The sequence below is a fragment of the Molossus molossus genome, unplaced genomic scaffold (genome assembly GCF_014108415.1).
Source record: "Molossus molossus isolate mMolMol1 unplaced genomic scaffold, mMolMol1.p scaffold_m16_p_19, whole genome shotgun sequence".
Taxonomy (NCBI): domain Eukaryota; kingdom Metazoa; phylum Chordata; class Mammalia; order Chiroptera; family Molossidae; genus Molossus; species Molossus molossus.
The window spans coordinates 50,017,323-50,034,878 of record NW_023425354.1 but is presented as its reverse complement, the minus strand read 5'-3'; the positions used below and the strand labels follow the sequence as shown (position 1 = coordinate 50,034,878).

Below are 17,556 nucleotides of genomic sequence, written 5' to 3'. Positions count from 1 at the left end.
CAGTCACCTCAACTGCCGAGCCACAGCCTGGGGCCAGGCCCAGCAGCTCCCCAGCAGTAGAGACAGGGTTTGCGAGAACGGTTCCTGAGGCATGTGCAGGAGCCCCAGCAAACAGGACGGACAGGCTCGGGCTCCCAGGCCCTTGCATGTACGAGGGAGACCTCTGGAGTGAGACCCAGGGAGCTTTCTTCTTCTTACAAAACAACTCATTTTAATTAAAAGCATTTAAAAATTTCAGTAACAACTCAAGTAATGACCGATATCAACAGCAATGAACCAAGTTGACGCAGCAAGAAGAAAACTATACCATTGATAAGACTTGAATAATTCAGCAACGGCCATGCTTCACTGATGGGCTTTTATTAAAATTGTACATACATCTCATACTTAAGCTTAAAAAAAAGAACTTCCTTTTGCCCTAGTTATCAAAATAGTTACCTTTTTTAAATACCTTGAAAATCTTTAATACATTTTGTTATATATTAAATATTCTCCTAAAATCTCAATCACCTCCCTCTCTCCTGGAAGCTTGCCTGACTGTCATGACCACTCTTTTGGCATCTTGAATGCTTATCCCAGAGAAGCATTAAAAGGAAAGATTTTCCTATTAAGTCAACTATTTAAATAACAAAAAACACACACAACTTTTTTAATAGGAGAAGCCAGTGACAATATTTGAGTTGATACAGAAGGTCCGTGTCAACTAGGCTTCCCTACAGAGTTATGCTGTAAGGTCTGCCCACATCCAGTCACGTGAGTACAGGTGCTCAGGTCCTGGAATTACTTAAACAGAACTGCAGCGCTTGCCCTGAAATGGTCATGCTGACCCAACAGCACCCTCTAGTGTCCTGTAGGATAAAAGCAGCTAACAAGACATGAAGGTATCTGGGTGTGTGTTGGAAATCTAGGTGTGAAGACCAAAACTATTTTTCAGGGGTCCCAAGACAAGTGGCTTCCCGAAACCCCACTCTCCCTCAACACGGGCTGCCCACGGCTGCTCAGGGCAGAGCTAAGTGTACCAGCTTCACCAGCCCCTGAATACGCCATCAGAAGCTGGACTCCGGTAAGGTTTTCTTTCGCCCCAAGGAGAGGGTGTGGTATTTCACCTTTTGCAAGGTGCTGAAAGAAGTCTGCTCCCCGGGAACACTCCTCTGGGCCACGCTCAGGGCACTGGCCCTCGTGGGCCTGCTGGCCTTGCGTGGGAGGTGCAGAGAGTTGGGCGCAGACCGGACAGCGCCCTCCAGGCCCCTGGCCAGGCCCTCTGGCATCCTCAGGGAAGAGAATGAGACTCGAGCCTGCTCATCCACAGCCGGGCTCAGTCTGCCACTCCCCAGGGAGACTGGGGACACCTGGGGGGCCACCTCGGCCTTGTCATTCTTCTTGTTCTCCTTCTTCCAAAACACAGACCTCAGGAGGGTGAGGGTCCCCTGTGAGAGTCGGTCTGTCTCGGAGTCCCCCCACTCTGCACCAGCCCTGAACCTGGCGAAGGGGTTCCGGCGAGTGTCTGCAGGCGCCACCGTGCTCGAAGCGTCCTTGGGGGAGGGCGCTCCGCTACTGCCCCCCGCCTGGCCACTTCCCTTCCAGCTCGCGGTCCTCTGGCCCTCGGGCCGGGCCCGCTGCTCGTTCTCCACGGAGGGCATGACTGTGAGGGGCAGGTCAAACTGCCTGGGCAGCCTGACATCCGGCCCTGCAGGTTCCTTGAGTTTCCCTGCAGTGCTGAGGCCATCCGAGGTCCCAGGGGCAGCACAGTGGCCAAGGGGGCCCGAGGGGCAGGGTGCTGCAGCTGGTACTCTCTGGCCGGCTCGCTCACTGCCTTCACCCTCAGCAGAGAGGGTGGCACCGGGCCTCGGCATCGCTGACCGCTCGCCCTCGCCAGCAGCGCCCGTCAGCAGCGGCACGATGGACTGGCTGGTGGAGCGAGGTCTCCGTCTGGACTCCAGGTACTCCACCAACTCGGCAGATGCACCAGGTGCTTTCTCTCTGTGTCTGAAAGACCACCGAAGGGGCATGGTCCTGAAGGGCCCCTGCTTGGCTGGGGAAGGAGCGGGCACCTTCAGGCTGATGCTGCGGCCTCTTACGCCCCGGACCCAAGGCCTGGACTCCAGGCCTCCTGAAAGAGACACCAAAAACGTCATGCACAACAGCCCTCCGGCTCAGTAGGAGTGACTGCCGCTCCAGGCACTCCACGGGCACTGTGCTGGGCACTTGGGACACAGTAGTGAGCAAGGCGCTGTGGCTCCGCCCTCGGGAGCATCATGCTTCACTCACTGTGCCGCTGAATCCATTTACATATCTGCAGCCACTGGACAGACCAGTGCCCAAGACGGCAGCCAGCTGTGTCCAGCCACTACAGAACCCCGACGGAGCCCAGTCCCTGGGGCATCAAGGACTTAACAGCATTTTAAGTCATCTTTACATCGCTCCATGAAACAGAATGCTCAGCAATATTTCTATTTACTGAAGCTTTTTCCAGGTCAAACTAGGTGCTTGCCCCTCTCAAATGCAAGAATCTCAGCTCTCCTTCCCTAGGCTAAAAAGAACAAGAACAGAATCATGTGTCTGATTTTTTCACAGCCGCACATATGCCTCCACTGGGTGTTTTGCAACATCTGAATGGAGTTGGCCAGACGTTTTTGATATATACTGTTTAGTGAGAGAGTCTAGAGAAACAGCGTAACCCAACTTGCAAAAATATACATTCGTGTAAGTGTGCAAATATGTGCACATGTACGATGCATGCATATGAAAACATACAAACACATAAGGAGAAATAAATACCAAAATGACAAGGTGTAGAGAGGGCAATAGGGGTTCTGTCTACAACTGATTTTCCTCTTAATTCTTTTCTACATCTCAGCGTTTCTGAAGGAAACATTCATGAAACCAAGTCTGTGTATTTTTTCTTAAACACTCATACAGTTACACAAACAACTTTGTTTACAATAGCGTCAACAAGAATCAAATACTTAGGAATTAACTTAACCAAGGGCATGAAAGACTGACTGTACAATGAAAACTACAAAACATCGCTGAAAGAAATTAAAGAAGAGACAATGACATGGAAACACATCCCCCGTTCTTAGCTTGGAAGACTTCATATCGTTAAAATGTCAATATCACCCAAAGCAATCTACGGATTCAATGAAATCTCTATCAAAATCCCAATGAAGTTTTTTTTTGTTTTTTTCAAAAATAGAAAAACCTATCCTAAAATGCATATGGAATCTCAAGTCAGTCACAAAAAGACAAATACTGTATGATGCCACCTGTTGAGTTAGTCAAAATCAGAGGGACAGAAAGTATAAAGGTGATTACTCAAGTTTAGGGGGAGGGAAGAATAGAGACTTTGTATTTAATAGGAATAAGTTTCAGGTCACAAGATGAAGAGAGTTATGAGGATGGATGCTGTAAATGTAAACGTATTTAATACCACTAAACTGTATAAATAAAAATGGTTACGATGATAAATTTTGTTTATGAGTATATTAACACAATTAAAAAGTAAAAAAAAAAAAAAAGTCATCAGTCATTATATTAGTAAGACACCTTGATTTATAAGATGCCTACAGCCCTGGCCAGTTTGGCTCAGCGGTCAGAGCATCAGACCTTGGACCAAAGGGTTGTGGATTCAATTTCCAGTCAAGGGCATGTGCTGGATTGCAGGTATGATCCCTGCCCCCAGTCAGGGTTGTGCAGGAGGCAACCAATCAATGTGTCTCTCTCACATAGGGGTCTCTTCTCTCTCTCTCCTTCTCTCTCTCTCTCTCTCTCTCTCTCTCTCTCTCTGTCTCTGTCTCTTTTCTCTCTTCCCCTTCTGCTCCATTTAAAAATCAACGGAGCACAGCTGGTGTGGCTCAGTGGTTGAGTGTTGACCCATGCACCAAGAGGTTGCTGGTTCAGTTCCTGGTCAGGGCACATGCCCAGGCTGTGGGCCTGATCTACAATGGGGGGCATGCAGGAGGTGGCCAATCGATGTTCTCTCTCATCGAAGTTTCTATTTCTCTCTCCCTCTCCTTTCCCTCGTTTCTAAAACCAGTAAAAAAAAATTTTTAATCAGTGAAAAAAATACCCTCGGGTGAGGATTAACAACAACAAAAAAGACGGTTGCAATCACCAAGAAAGAAACCTTCCACTGAAACACACAACCCACACGGCACAAGGAGGCTCACACGCAGGTAGAGAAAGACCGCAGGTCAAGCACGCAAGCCCGACCCCCACAGCTGTCCTCCCATCATGGACCACGCGCTCAGCTCCAAAACTGAGCAGAACCACGGCCACCAGGAGCCCACCCCCCCACCCCCACCCCCCGTGGCACACGGCCTCGGGCCAGGGAGGGCGGGCAGGGCGTGGGCGGAACCAGGTACAGGGTGGCGGGCTTGCCAGCAGGAGAGCACACACCTCGGCCAGGCTTCCTGGGAGAAGGCCCGTGCACGGCAGGACGGGTCTCAGCGTCTCAGAGCCCTGGAGGAGTTCACCCTTCGGGCCTCTCACATATCATTTTTGGTATTTTTTTCCTTCAAAGCATTTCTTTAGGATTAGCCAGCAATAGACACAAATGCACCCAAAAAGCTTTGTAACTTCACTTTTGATTGATGGCGTTGCTCCACCATTACATTCCCGTACCACAGAGCAAAACCACTGTGGGGTCTCAGACGTGTGTGAAGCTCTTCCCTCTCCCAAGGGCAGAGAGCAGCTTCGTGTTAAGAGGACAAAGCTGTGACTCTTCACCCGTCCAAACAAGAGCAGTGGCGGGAGCCCTGGCAGGGGCGTGAAGACTCGGCCGGGGCCCCGAAGGGGCTGCGCTGCGCGGAAACCGTATGTCCAAGCAACTTTCTCAGGTCGGCAGGGAAAGCACCTTGGCCGCCTTTACTCTACCCCATTCCTTTTACTGGAGAAAGAGAGGAAAGGGGAATCCTCTGCTCCTCCCTGAAGACACCGGGAGCCGGGCAGAGGTGGTCAGAGACCCCTGCGCTCTGGCCCCCCCGCGTGGAATGTGTGACCGTGCTCATGCCCAGTCTGGCTTGAGAACAAGAAAGGGCCCGGAGTCTTGAGCCACATTGAGGATCCAAACAGCTAAGTTCTCCCTGAAGATCATATAAACCCCAGAACACACATAACAAGCTTCCCAGGTCCACAAAACGCCTCCTCACACAGATGGCGCCGGTACAGCTAGGGGCTCAGCCCCAGCACGGCCCCACCCGCACCGGCCCTGCGGCCAGCAGATGCTGCCCTGGGAAACGCCACCTCTGTCCCCGCGTCTGCCTCCTCAGGTAAGGAAATCGGGCGAGGATCCGACCTCACACTGTGTGCTGTGAGCAGGGTGGGCTGGGCCCTCCTCACCGTCCTGCAACAGGACAAGCCTCTTCCTAGTCGGGTGCCTTCTGTCTCTCCAAGGTTTCCACTCACTTCTGCTCTCACTAAGTATTTACTCAGAGCCCACTGTGTACTGAGGACAGTTTTCAGTGCTGGGGACACCGTTGTCGAAAAAATACAAAGTGCGTGTCCCTTAAGGTGTTTGACATAAAATAAAAATATACGATCTCGTGGGATGCAATGACCAGAGCTATAAGGAAGAATAAGGGGGGGACTATAGGGTGGTCAGTGAGTGACGAGTGACAAGAGACCTGCGAGAAGAGAGGAAAGAAGCCATGTGGAGATCTGGAGAAACAGGCTCTAGGCAGAGGCAACAGCAAGTGCAAAGGCCCTGAGGCACAAGTAAGCTTGGTGGGTCAGGGAGGCAGAAGAGAGACCACCAAGGCTGGAATCAAGGAATAAAAGGGTCCCAACTAAGGGTCTTCATCTTCTGAGCCCCAGTCTGCATTTGGAGACGTCTCTGTTTCTAGGCACCGAGTGCCACCTGGAGCAAGCCGACCCTCCCGCAGTTAGAAGGGAAGAAGCTACATCGATGAGCTGAGCCTTCTCCTCCTCTGAGACTGGGCTACCAGGACGAGGCTGGCGAGGGGAAAGGCTAACTCGGGCGCTGAGGTCACCACCCCAATAACCACTGCTCAAGAGAGGGCAGAGGGGAGCCCACTGGGAGAAACAGAAAAATAGCAACACACAACAAGGGGTACAGCAATCAGAGGATCAGAACACGCAGCCCTCGGAAGAACCCCTTAATGAAACAGCCACTGGAAGAAACAGACAACTCAAAATGCTCACGGAGACTCAAGTATAAAACAACAGGGGACTGAAAATATAACGCTCAGGTTTCTAAAGTCAGTAAATGAATCGAAGACATCCAAGGTCACCGTTGGAACTCAAAGTGGCCTAAAATTATCTTGAAGTGTGTGAAAATTCCATAACTGTGAAAGCAATGTCTTACACCATAGAACAAAATGACAAAGAGTTACAAAGCACAGGGTAAAACCAGGAGAGTTAGACACAATCGGCAAATAACAGGAATTTGAAAAGTACGTGAGACAATAATTAAACGACCAAAAAGAACATTTCCCTAAAGAAGGCGAGTCTCCCGAATTCTAGCTAGGGTTGATGAACAAAACACACACCTAGGCATATTCTGGTAGAATTTCTAAATGCCAAGGTCAATGCTGAATCTTAAGAGCCTCCAGCCAGGAAGAACAAGTGACTGTCACGTGAAGAAGAATGGGCTTCTCACCTGCACCCGAGGCCGAGGGGACCGTGGGAAAACATGCACAGCCGCCTGAGATGTGCAACCCAAGAGTCCTCCCAGCAGCCAAGCTGCCTTCCCTACGTGAAAGAAAATACCTGTGGCTATGCAGGGGTAGGGAAGGCACCATGCATACCCGAAAAGGACTCTGACCAAACACTAACGCGTCAGCACTGGGACCCCAAGACAGAGGGTGGCGGAAAGAAGACGGTCTGTGGTGTCCAGGGGACGCTGCACTCTGTGTACCATCCACCCACGAGGGGGCAGGTGTGTTAGAATGTGCAACAGGAAGTTAAGTAAGTGTGTTTGGGATGGAAAAGGTGCTGCCAGAGGAATGCTAGTGACGGTCTGGAAGAGTATTAAACCAGCTCAGGAAAACCTAAGAGTCGGGGTTGAGGAGGAGGGGTCCTGACAGGCAGGGGGGTGGGGGTGGGGACATGCAGAAAAGCATCTGAAGCTGTGGCCGGAGGGGGTGACATGGAGCATTATGTAGGTCTCACATGACTGGGCGGAGGAGCGAAGGCAGCAAGGAAATAGGACTCAGGAAATTGTTGGCTTCTCATATCCACATAGTAACAGGAAAAGGCACAACCATCGAAAGGCATAAATATTGGGAAATATAAAGTAACAATTAGCAGGAAGGCAAAGAACAGAACTTGCAAATGATCGAGGGGGAAAATAGCAACAGGATCAAATCAGCAAACAAGGGGGGTGGGGGAGTAATGAAAAAAGTTTCAAATGAAATGAAAGTAAGTTTTGTAGTTGTTATATTAAATATAAATAGACTGAACTCTCCCCCTTATAAGATAGGCTCTGAATTTTTTTACATTAAAAAAAGCAACATACTGCTTATCAAACTACTTAAAACTAACTCTAAAAGAAATACTCCAAGAGAGAAAGGGTAAAATGATACCAGGAAAACGCAAGCAAACAAACAAAAAAAGGGTGAAAGGCTCTAATTATTCATCTTGAACCAGGTAGAAATTAAGATTAACAGCATTAAGCAGAATAAAAAGCAACGTTATCAGGAGAAAAGACACAATGTATAAAGATCTAACAGTCATCAGCTACAAAGCAGCTAAACATAAGTTAATATTTGAAACAAAAAGTATTCAAGTTCTTGGAGTACTTGACTAACAATACAGCTACACGGGGAGGTGTCAACAGGCAGGCCTACCTGTGGTCGCTTTAAAGACACAGGTGAATTGAAGACACCAACTCACCCAATAGTAATGATATAAAGCTCACATCCCTCAAATAGACGATATACATTATTTTACATGTAAACAGAACATTTAACAAAATGCTCAAGTACTTGGTTGATCACAAAAAGGGAATGTGTGAGGACCACATTCTTAGATCACAATCCACACACATCAGAAATAAAGACTAAAAACGTGACAGAAAAATCTTAAGTACTTGAAACGGGCAGATAACCTTTCAATCAAAGAGGAAATCAGAACTGAAATAACATACTATCTGGAAATCACTGAGAGAAAGAAAAACAAAATTTTTGAGGCCCAATTAAAGCCATAAAAGAAATAGACCACTGGAGCACCTATACTACTGAAAACTCAAGGAACCGTAAGGCCCAGGACCCCTTACTGCCAGGGACCCCAGCAATGTCTTCAAATGGTCACGTTTCTGTAAAAGTTGCAAAAGCAAGCTGTCTTTCCTCCGACCCGTCCCCAGTACTCTAAGTGCAGTACCACACAACTCGACTCCACTCACTCTAGTTTACAATGTCTTCCTTATCACGGTGCCCATAGCCACAGCTACGGAAGATGACGTTCCCAAGGTATCAGTGTTCCCCTGGAGGACTGCTGGCATTTGGGAGGGGCAATTTTGTACAGAATGGCACCATCCCTGGGCATGGTAGACCTTCAGCATCCCTGCCTTTGACAGGAAAAAACTCCTCCCAGCCCTGGCCAGTGTGGCTCAGTTCGTTAGAGCATCGTCCTGTACACCTGAAGGCTGTGGGCTCAATTCCGGATCAGGGCACCTGCCCGGGTTTGGGGCTTGCTCTCCTGTCAGGGTGCATACAGGAGGCAGCCAATCAAAGTTTTTCTCTCACATTGATGTTTCTCTCTCTCCCTCCTCCTTTCTCTCTCTCTGGAATCAATGAAAACAAATCCTCAGATGAGGGGTAAAAAAAAATTCTCCCTAGTAGCCATGGGGAGAGGAGGTTGTACCAACCACTACTAAAAACCTATAAGCTACATTTTGATCTTGCCCTGGTTTAGTACTAACAACATTAAATAGGCTGTATTTTCAACAGCCTCAGAGCCCCTCAAACAGGTTCTAAAACCTGTCACCACTTTATTCAAACCCCAAGAGGGAAGGCGCCTCCGGAAGCAAGGTTCTTGCAGTGTCACGAGGGAGTGGGCTGGATCGGAAGCTGTCAGAGAGTCCCTCTGCGGCCGCAGGCGTTAGCACCCCCCCCCCCCCCCCGCTGTCCACCGAGGCCGCAGGCGTTAGAGAGAGAGAGAGAGAGAGAGAGAGAGAGAGAGAATACTTCAATTAAATTTTTTATTTAAAAAACTATATCAGCTCTGGCTGGTTTGGCTCAGCAGTTAGAGCGCTGGCCTGCAGACCAGAGTCTCAGGTTCAATTACGGTCAAGGTCATGTACCTTGGTTGCAGTTCAGTCCCCAACCCTGGGTGGAGTCATGAGGGAGGCAACCAATCGATGTTTCTCTCTCTCTCCCTCACGTTCTATCTGAAGATAAATAGAAAAATATCCTCGGGTGAGGACTTAAAAAAAAAACACACCCAGGAAATCAGGTACTAATGGGAATGTGGAAACAAAGTAACTAGAGTGCTGTCATTCTCTGACCGAAGGAGCAGAGGCTAATGCGGGCTCACGCGCACCCAGTTTTTACTGAGGGCTGCTTCTGCAGTTATCACCTTGCTCTCTCGCACCGTCTCCACCTCCTCTCTCTAGACTGCTCATCGGAATGCTAAATGGAACTATGGTTTCCTATTTGCAAAGGAAGACAATCAGAAACTGCTGTAGGCCTGCACCCCTCTGAGCCCTGACCCTTCAGCCTGCCAGGTGTGCACCCACTGTCGCTCCTTCAGCCCGTGTCTTCTCCACCTGTCACAGCTGCTCCATTCTCTCCAACCCACGGCAGACACTCCTGGCCAGTCACTGGTGGCTTACCCATCACAGGCCATCCTCACGTAGCCTCCCGACCACATGTGACATGGCTGGCCACTTCCTTCGAAAGCTTTTCCTTTTCTGCACGTGCGACTCGTTTTCAGCCAGGTTTCTTCCTGTCTCACCGGCTGCTCCTTCTGTCTCTGCCGACCTCCTGCCCTGCCTCCGGATGTGGGAGAGCCCCAGGGCTGGCCGAAGGTCTTGACTCTCTCCTACCCACACAGTTCCCCTAGGAGAGCTCAGCCAGCCCCGTGGCTCTAAGCTCCATCCGCGTGCTGATGGCTCGAACATTTCTCTCCGCTCCCTGGTAACCATCTCGATGTGGATGTCCTATCCGCGTCTCAGAGTTATCACGTCACACATTTCTTGATTTCTCTCCAAAACTGACTGTTTCCTACCCAGTTCTTGCCCATCTCATTAACTGCACTTCTAACCTAACCCCCTGTCCCTTAGATGCAAACGAAGCAGAGTCCTCCTTGAATACACTTTCTCTCCCACAGCTAACCCTTCAGCTCCGTCTTCAAGTATGTCCAGAATCTGACCATGCTCACCTAACCTGCTGTCCAGGCCGCTCCTCTGTCACCTGGACAAGCACACAAGCCTCCCACTGTCCTTCCGTCTTCCCCTCTTGTCCCTCTGCGATGCATTCTCCACACAGCAGCCAGAATACACTTTTCTTTAAAAATCCTAACCCAAGGATAGTTTTCCATTTATCTTCCGGCAGAGTGGGAGGGAGGGAAAAAGAAAGAAAGGGGGAAGGGGAGAGAGAAAGAGAAAGAGAGAGAGAGACATCAATGTGAGAGAGACACATTGACTGGCTGCCACCCGCATGACCCCAACCAGGGCCAGAGACCAAACCACAACCGAGGTACATGCCCTTGACCGGAATCGAATCTGTGACTGGTCCTCGGGCCAACAGCTGAGCCAAACCAGCCAGGGCCAGAACAGAGGTTTTTTTGTTTGTTTTTTTTATCCTCACCCAAGGACATTTTTTTTCCATTTTTATTCAGATAGAGTGAAAGGGAGAGAGAGGAAGAGAGAGAGAGAGAGAGAGAGAAACATCCATGTGAGAGACACATCGAGTGGTTGCCACCTGCAGGACCCAACCAGGGCCGGGGACAAACTGCAACCGAGGTACGTGCCCTTAGCGGGAACCGAACCTGGTCTCTCTGGACCGCAGGCCGATGCTCTAACCGCTGAGCCAAACCGGCCAGGGCCAGAATAGAGTTTTTTTAAAATGTAAATCACATTGGTAACTCCCCTGCTCATAATTCCCCAAAAGCTACCCACTATACTTGGGATCAAACGCAAACCGAGTCCATGAGTCTAAGGTGCATCATGGCCTGGCCACGGTTTCCTGTCACTGTCCCCTGCTCCAGCCACAGCGCTGGTGTCTTCTGCCCCCCACACTCCCACACTCTCTGCCAGACTTCTCCGCGACCCCTCCCCATGCTCCAACGCTGCCTCCCACGCAGACAGGCCCTCCGCACACTCCCTCTGGTCCTGCCTCGACATTTCCTCCTATGACCGACCTCCCACCCTCGTCCCTGCTTTAAGCTCCGGGGACAGGAAGACCGTGCCTCCTGCTGGAGAGGGCAGAGGAGGGGAGGTCGGCAAGGCCAGGTCACGGGAGGCCCCACTCGAGAGAAGACTAAGCCTCTCGTATTGATGACACCGTATACTCAGGGCCATGGAATCCTGCCCTTTCATAAAGATGAGGAGTGAGGGTCGTTCCAGAAAATACAAATAAAATCAGCAAGTTTACCCAACCTGGTAAAACGTACCATTTTCCGGACCGGAGAGGCTGTTTGTGAGAGCGGGGGGGTCGGGCACCTGGGGCCCACAGGGGCTGGGGGCAGAGCGCCCGGACAGCAGGCTGCCCCATGTGCTGCTGTCATTGCTCTCGAGCCTCGCGAGCCAGTGATCAGACAAGGTGGAGCTGGTGGAGCCTGGGGAGGAAGCACAGAGAGGGGAGGTGAACCCACTCCACCCTCTGGGTCCCCAGGGCAGCTTCTCTCGGCCAGGCTCCCATCCCCGAGCCCCGGAACTCCAGACCAGAGCAGAATCACACACGTGGACGTGAAGGGCAGAGGAGAGACCGGCAACCGATTAACCGTGTGACCACGCTGAAAATTTAGGGACAGGCCTTTGGCACAGAAAGGAAAGTATGTTGCGTATGGAAATGCTTTTTGTGAAATTACTTGTCACTAACTCGTTTTCTAAATATGGTCTGGTTTCCATTCTTTCTACGTCTATCTTCTGTAAAAGGAAGGTAGACATTGCGTTAGGGTGGATTTAGACCATTTAGGGTGCCGCTTAGCTTTATTTGGCCAGTTTCCAAGGACTGTTGGAGAAAAAAACCTGAGTAATTAAAAAAATAAAATGCTCTTTCATCCCAAAGATAAGGATGGTTAGTTTTCAGAGTGAAATAAGTCACATAAAACTGTCGATTTTGATCTTTTTTTTCCCTCCAGACTTCTAAGCAAGTTTGAGGTTAGGGTTCACTAATAAACGTGTCGCTGGGCAGCAGCTGGGTCTCCTGTGAAGGTCCTGCAACCCTCAAAGCTGCCCCGTGCTTTCTCCCAGGACAAATGCAGACTTCTGTTGCACATGCTTAATTAAAATCTGGCTTGACGTGAGTGAGCCTGGGAATATGAAATCCCACCAGCAAGAGTCGTCTGCCTTAGGTACAAAACATCGTTCCCTTCCCCTGTGTTAGATTTCAGCACGACCATTCCACGTCCTTGCAAATGGGATTCTGGCCCGCAACGGTCAATCTCTAGGGCAGCAGCTACCGCTTCCACTTCCGGGTCCGTGCCTGCCTCGGCTGGTCCTTGGAGTTCGAGTAAGCACCTTCCCGATTCTCCCCTGTCCTGAGAGAGCAGCGGCACCTACCTCTCATGGAGCTGCTGGCTGACCAGGAAGGGATGCTGTTCCGTTTCTGATAAAACAGGATGTAAGCCCCTCGGGTCATGACCTCATCTTCTAGAAGTGATTCCACCGTGCTGTCGTCATAACTGTACCACTGGCCATCCAGAGAGTTCCGGCAATAGGCTGCAAAGGTCCAAACCCCAAGTCCCGTTATTGAAGGCCCCCCCCCAAAGCAGGAAGACATACCCCACTGTCATAGCTCAGAAAGGGACACGTTAGTAACACTATGAGAAATATCGGTCCAGTTTGTAGAATCAAAAAGAACCCCTCAGTTACACTCCCAGACGCCTCCTGATAAGGTGTGCTGCTACTTGAAACCGAATCCTTAGGTTGTAGCCCTTGCTCAAGCAAAATCAATAAAAGGGAGCCCCAAATTATTTAGCCAGACAGTGATGTCTACGTTCACCCATTTCTTCTGAAAAGCTCCATGATGCACGTCTCTTAATGCAGTACGCCATGGAGATACGCAGCTGGATTCTGGTGTCAATAAGATTCTCACCACCTTCCAAACAATCAAAACAAAATGTTCTTCTCCTCTCCCTCCACATCAGGGAATGGTCCATCACCCCCTAATCTAGAGTCAGCCAACTTTTCCTGTAACGGACCAGACAGAAAATATCTCAGGCTTTGCAGGGGACATATGGCACACACGGTCTCTGCCATACATTCTTGTTCTTTTTCACCACTTTTTAACATGCAGAAACTATTTTTAACTCACAAACCATACAAAAACAAGCCTTAGACTGAATTTGGCCCACAGGCCCTGGTTTGCTGACCCTGCACCAGTGCAAACCAGGCACCTAGTGATCCATCTTTGCTCTCCCCTTTCCCTTCCACCCTACACCCAGTCCAAAAGCCAGTTTTACTGAGTCCACTTCCAAAATATGTCTTGAACACCCTGATTGTATCACCTGAGCCCCAGACAATACCGTCTCTCACTTGAGCCCTGGAAACATCCTCCTAACTGGAATTACTTCTTCTCTTGTTCCCTCCTATCCATTCTCCATGGAGAACTACTACCTCAATTTGTCAACAGAATTACACCATTAGTCCTCTGCCTAAAACCTCTTAATGGCTTCCCATCACCCTTTAAAAAGAATGCAAACTCTTGTCCATGGCTTACATTGCCTTCTCATCCAGCCCCATCTTGTCTGTCTTACCCCTGAATCACTACACTGCAGCCATAACAGGCTTTCACCAGTTCTCAAACACACCAAAGCTCTGCCTCAGGGCCTTTGCACATGCTAGTAGCTCTGCCCATAATGCTCTTTCTCCCAGTATTCACATAGCTAGTCCCACCTCATCCTTCAGCCTGGACCTAATGGTGACATCCTCAGAGAGGCCTCATCTCTGTCACAGACACAATTCATCAGTCCCTTTTCATAATGCCAGGTAGTGAAAGGACTAAAGTGGTGAGACCCCTTTTATTGTCTGTGTCTGAAGTTAGACTGAAGTCCCAGGAAGGCAGGACACTCTCTGTCTTGTTCATCATTGAAGCTCCGGCACCTAGCACAGGGTCTGACACAGAATGAAGGGGTCCTTAATAAATATTTGTCCAATGAATGAATGAGTGATGATCAGGAATTTCTATACAGTCCAGTGTCTTCCATGCATTTCTTACAGTCCAGTGTTGTAGGTACATCAGTATACTACAACAGTACACTTTTTGAGCAATACATTTTTTAAAGTTTTTAAATAAAATAATTCATGTTATTCTAGAATAGAATAGACTAAGGTATATGAACAATTGAGCAAGTCATCCAGATGTTTGTTTCTGTCCTTCCATTTGCCTACTTCTCTCGAGTTCCTCTGAAGGATAACAATTAAATGCCCCCACCCCAGAAATGTAAACATCTGAGGAGAGTCCTTGTGTTGAATCACAGATGAGGATAAATGTCACTTTCTCAGTTCTAACAATTATATGGCCGGAAATTCGGGCCATAACTTATTCCCCCCACCAGCCTAGCTGAGCTCTGTGGCTGGGACCAAGCTCCTGCCCGCCGGCAGAGGCCGGTGCGCGGCAGCTGAGGGTCAGCTCACGTCGTGCAGGGGCTGAACGAGCTCGGCCTTCCGAGAGCGCGCCGCCCGGGCGTCCTGGGGCCCAGGCCACCGGCCGGGAGGCAGAGCTCACCTGTGTAATGCCCACCTTGCAGACTGCCGTGGTGGTTGCAGACGGCGTACAAGTCGTACAGGAAGTCCAGCGGGTAGCTGGTGGGCAGGCAGGCAGGCTGCGTCCAGGAAGGCCAGGCGCCGGGCGCGGGGCCCGCGCTTCTCCGGGCCACGTGCGGTGCCATGTTGAGGCCGCAGAGCGGGAACTTCACCAGCGTGGAGAGCTTGTTTCTTCTCTCCCCCACCTGACAGAACCTCTTGAGGTGGATGATGAGGATGTCGGGCAGGGTCCACAGGCTCAGCTTCACCATGCCCTGCTGGAGGGCTTTGCAGTGGGGACACTTCCACGCATCGTCCTGGGCCAGCTGGAAGGGAAGCCACCGGGACGTGAGGCCCTGCGGCACCGGGCCAACCCCCGGAAGGCGCCAGCCCCCGGCTGAGAGCACACCCCGGGCCGGACCTGCTCCTCCTTGGTGTAGAACTGGAAACATTCGTCCAAGGTGCAGCTGTGCTGCTGGTGCGCCTGCTGCTGCCGCCACACGCTGTCGGCGTCCCGCACCCGCTCCTCCTGCAGGCTCCCGAACAGGCTGCGGAGAGGGGCCACGGCCTCAGGGCTCCTCCCCAGAGGGCTCTCCTCCCCTCCCCTCTCTCCACTCGCAGCCAGCAGGATGAGGCGTCCGCCCGGCGAGGGCAGGCGCCCCTGGGGCCTCATGTCCGCGCTGCCCCACACTCGCTGTTTTCCTGGGTTTCTGTCTCCTCCACCAGCTCCATGAGGGACCAAGTCCTCGCCTGTCTGACTGTTCCCTCGTCCTAGCGCAGGGCTACCACCTCGGGGGACCTAATAAACACTTGCTGGCCTGCACAGTGTCCTTGTTCAAAGTAGGGCTGATGCACTCGGTGCTACAGAAGCAGCCAAGGGTAGGGATTAAGAGTGTGAGTCAGGCCCTGGCCAGTTTGGCTCAGCGGTTAGAGCGTCAGCCTGCGGTCTGGAGAGACCCGGGTTCGGTTCCCGCTAAGGGCACGTATTTCGGTTGCAGTTTGTCCCCCGGCCCTGGTTGGTAGTGCGGGTCGCAGCTACTCGATGTGTCCCTTTCACGTCGATGTTTCTCTCTCTCTCTCCCTTCCTCTCTCTCCCTCCCACTCTATCTGTACAAAAAAATGGAAAAATGTCCTCGAGTGAGGATAAAAAAATAAATAAATAAATAAATAAATAAATAAATAAGAGTGTGAGTCAGAGCAGGACGACAGGGGTTCAAATCCCGGCTGTGTGACACTGAGCAACTGTTCAACCTCTCTATACCTCAGTTTCCACATCTGAAAAGGCAGACTGTAGTGGTACCCACACCCACAGAACGTAATAAGGATCAAATTCACTGCAAATACGTCACGTGCTCAGAGCGGTGCCTGGCACGGAAGAGGAGGCATCACCTAACAGTTCGCTCGGAGCACTGCGCACGCACCACCCACTGCTCCCACGGATACCGTCACAGGCATATCTTGTTTCACTGCGCTTCAGGGATGTGTTTTTAACTGAAGGCGAGACCCTCCGCCAGCAAACAGATCACGGCTCACTCTGTCGCGATGCTCGTGCTGCTGCAGTGGTCTGGAACAGAGCCTGCGCTATCCCTGAGCTGGGCCTGCACGGTCCTTGCTGTTTACACACCGACGGCCGCCACTAGGGTTTCTCGGGGGCGTGGGTCACATGGCATCAGGGAGGTTTGCATACTGCCTCACGGACACTGGGACACTGGGCACAGGAAGGCGGGACTGTCTGTCCCTGCTGGAGTCAACACCTATGGAACTCACCGCTCCTTGACACCGCTGTCCCACTCGACAGCCAGTTTGACGTGGGGGGGGCCTCCTGGCCCCCGGAGGTGCAGAGCCCTGAGGAGAGAGCAAGGAGCCCGTCAGAAAGCATGGAGCCTCCTTCCTACACCTCTGCCGGGTCCGACGGTCTGCCCGCACCCCCAGGACTGATGCTCCAAACAGAAACACCCAAAGCTGAGAGTAACCGAGGATCTGGAGCTGCTGTCTGCGGAAGGCTGAGTCCTAACATACCTCTGAACACCTGCCGCTCACTCCCTGGGAGCTTGTGAGCTCTGAGGATTTGGGTTACTGCCAGGACACAGGCCAACTCTCCCACTGCACCCCAGAACCTTCTCGGTCTCGAGGGCAGTTCCCCTTGAATGTCCGACACAAATCCCCAGTTGTGACGATGCCTAAAATGAGCGGCTCACTTTCCTCCACCACAGTGCGAAGGGAGCACCCTCTAGTCCGCCGCCACCATCTAAAAGGTCTCTCAGACCCTGGAATGCCCAGACGCTCTCAACGTGAATCGACCTGTAGCTCTTCCCAGCAGCTGGGGCTCAGCCCACTTCAGCACAGGTTGGCTGCTCTTAACACAGAAGAGATAAGTCAAGAAGGGGAGGGCACGAGGCTTTGTCCCCAAGTCAACAAGACACATACAAGTGCTGGGAAAGTCTGCACCCAAGGGTGCTTGGAATGTACTGTAAGAAAAAAAGTGGGGACGTCACAGGAGAGAACCTGTCACCAGGACGATTCAAAAGCAGGGTCTGAGCTCACGGAAGGTGCGAAATTGTGTGGCTGCGCCAGGCTGGGGGCAGAGTCGGGGCACCATCCTAAGGAACAAGAGCCAGTGGGGAGAAAGGACGGGGTGCCTGGGAGAAGCCCTCCCAGCCCGTCATTCCAGGGGAATAATGACCGCC

General features: G+C 51.2%; 1 protein-coding gene across 1 annotated transcript in view; it reads right to left on the bottom strand.

The window, feature by feature from the left end:
- Positions 1–993: 993 nt before the first annotated feature.
- USP43 (ubiquitin specific peptidase 43) overlaps positions 994–17,556 on the bottom strand; it is a 58,298-nt gene continuing 41,735 nt past the window's right edge. The window contains exons 10-15 of the mRNA XM_036269712.1: positions 16,637–16,714; positions 15,291–15,417; positions 14,853–15,195; positions 12,686–12,844; positions 11,575–11,739; positions 994–2,110 (exon numbers count right to left, since the gene is read on the bottom strand). Coding sequence (XP_036125605.1) covers positions 1,047–2,110; positions 11,575–11,739; positions 12,686–12,844; positions 14,853–15,195; positions 15,291–15,417; positions 16,637–16,714 — 1,936 coding nt within the window. The 3' untranslated portion in view covers positions 994–1,046. The remainder of the gene's footprint in view (positions 2,111–11,574; positions 11,740–12,685; positions 12,845–14,852; positions 15,196–15,290; positions 15,418–16,636; positions 16,715–17,556) is intronic.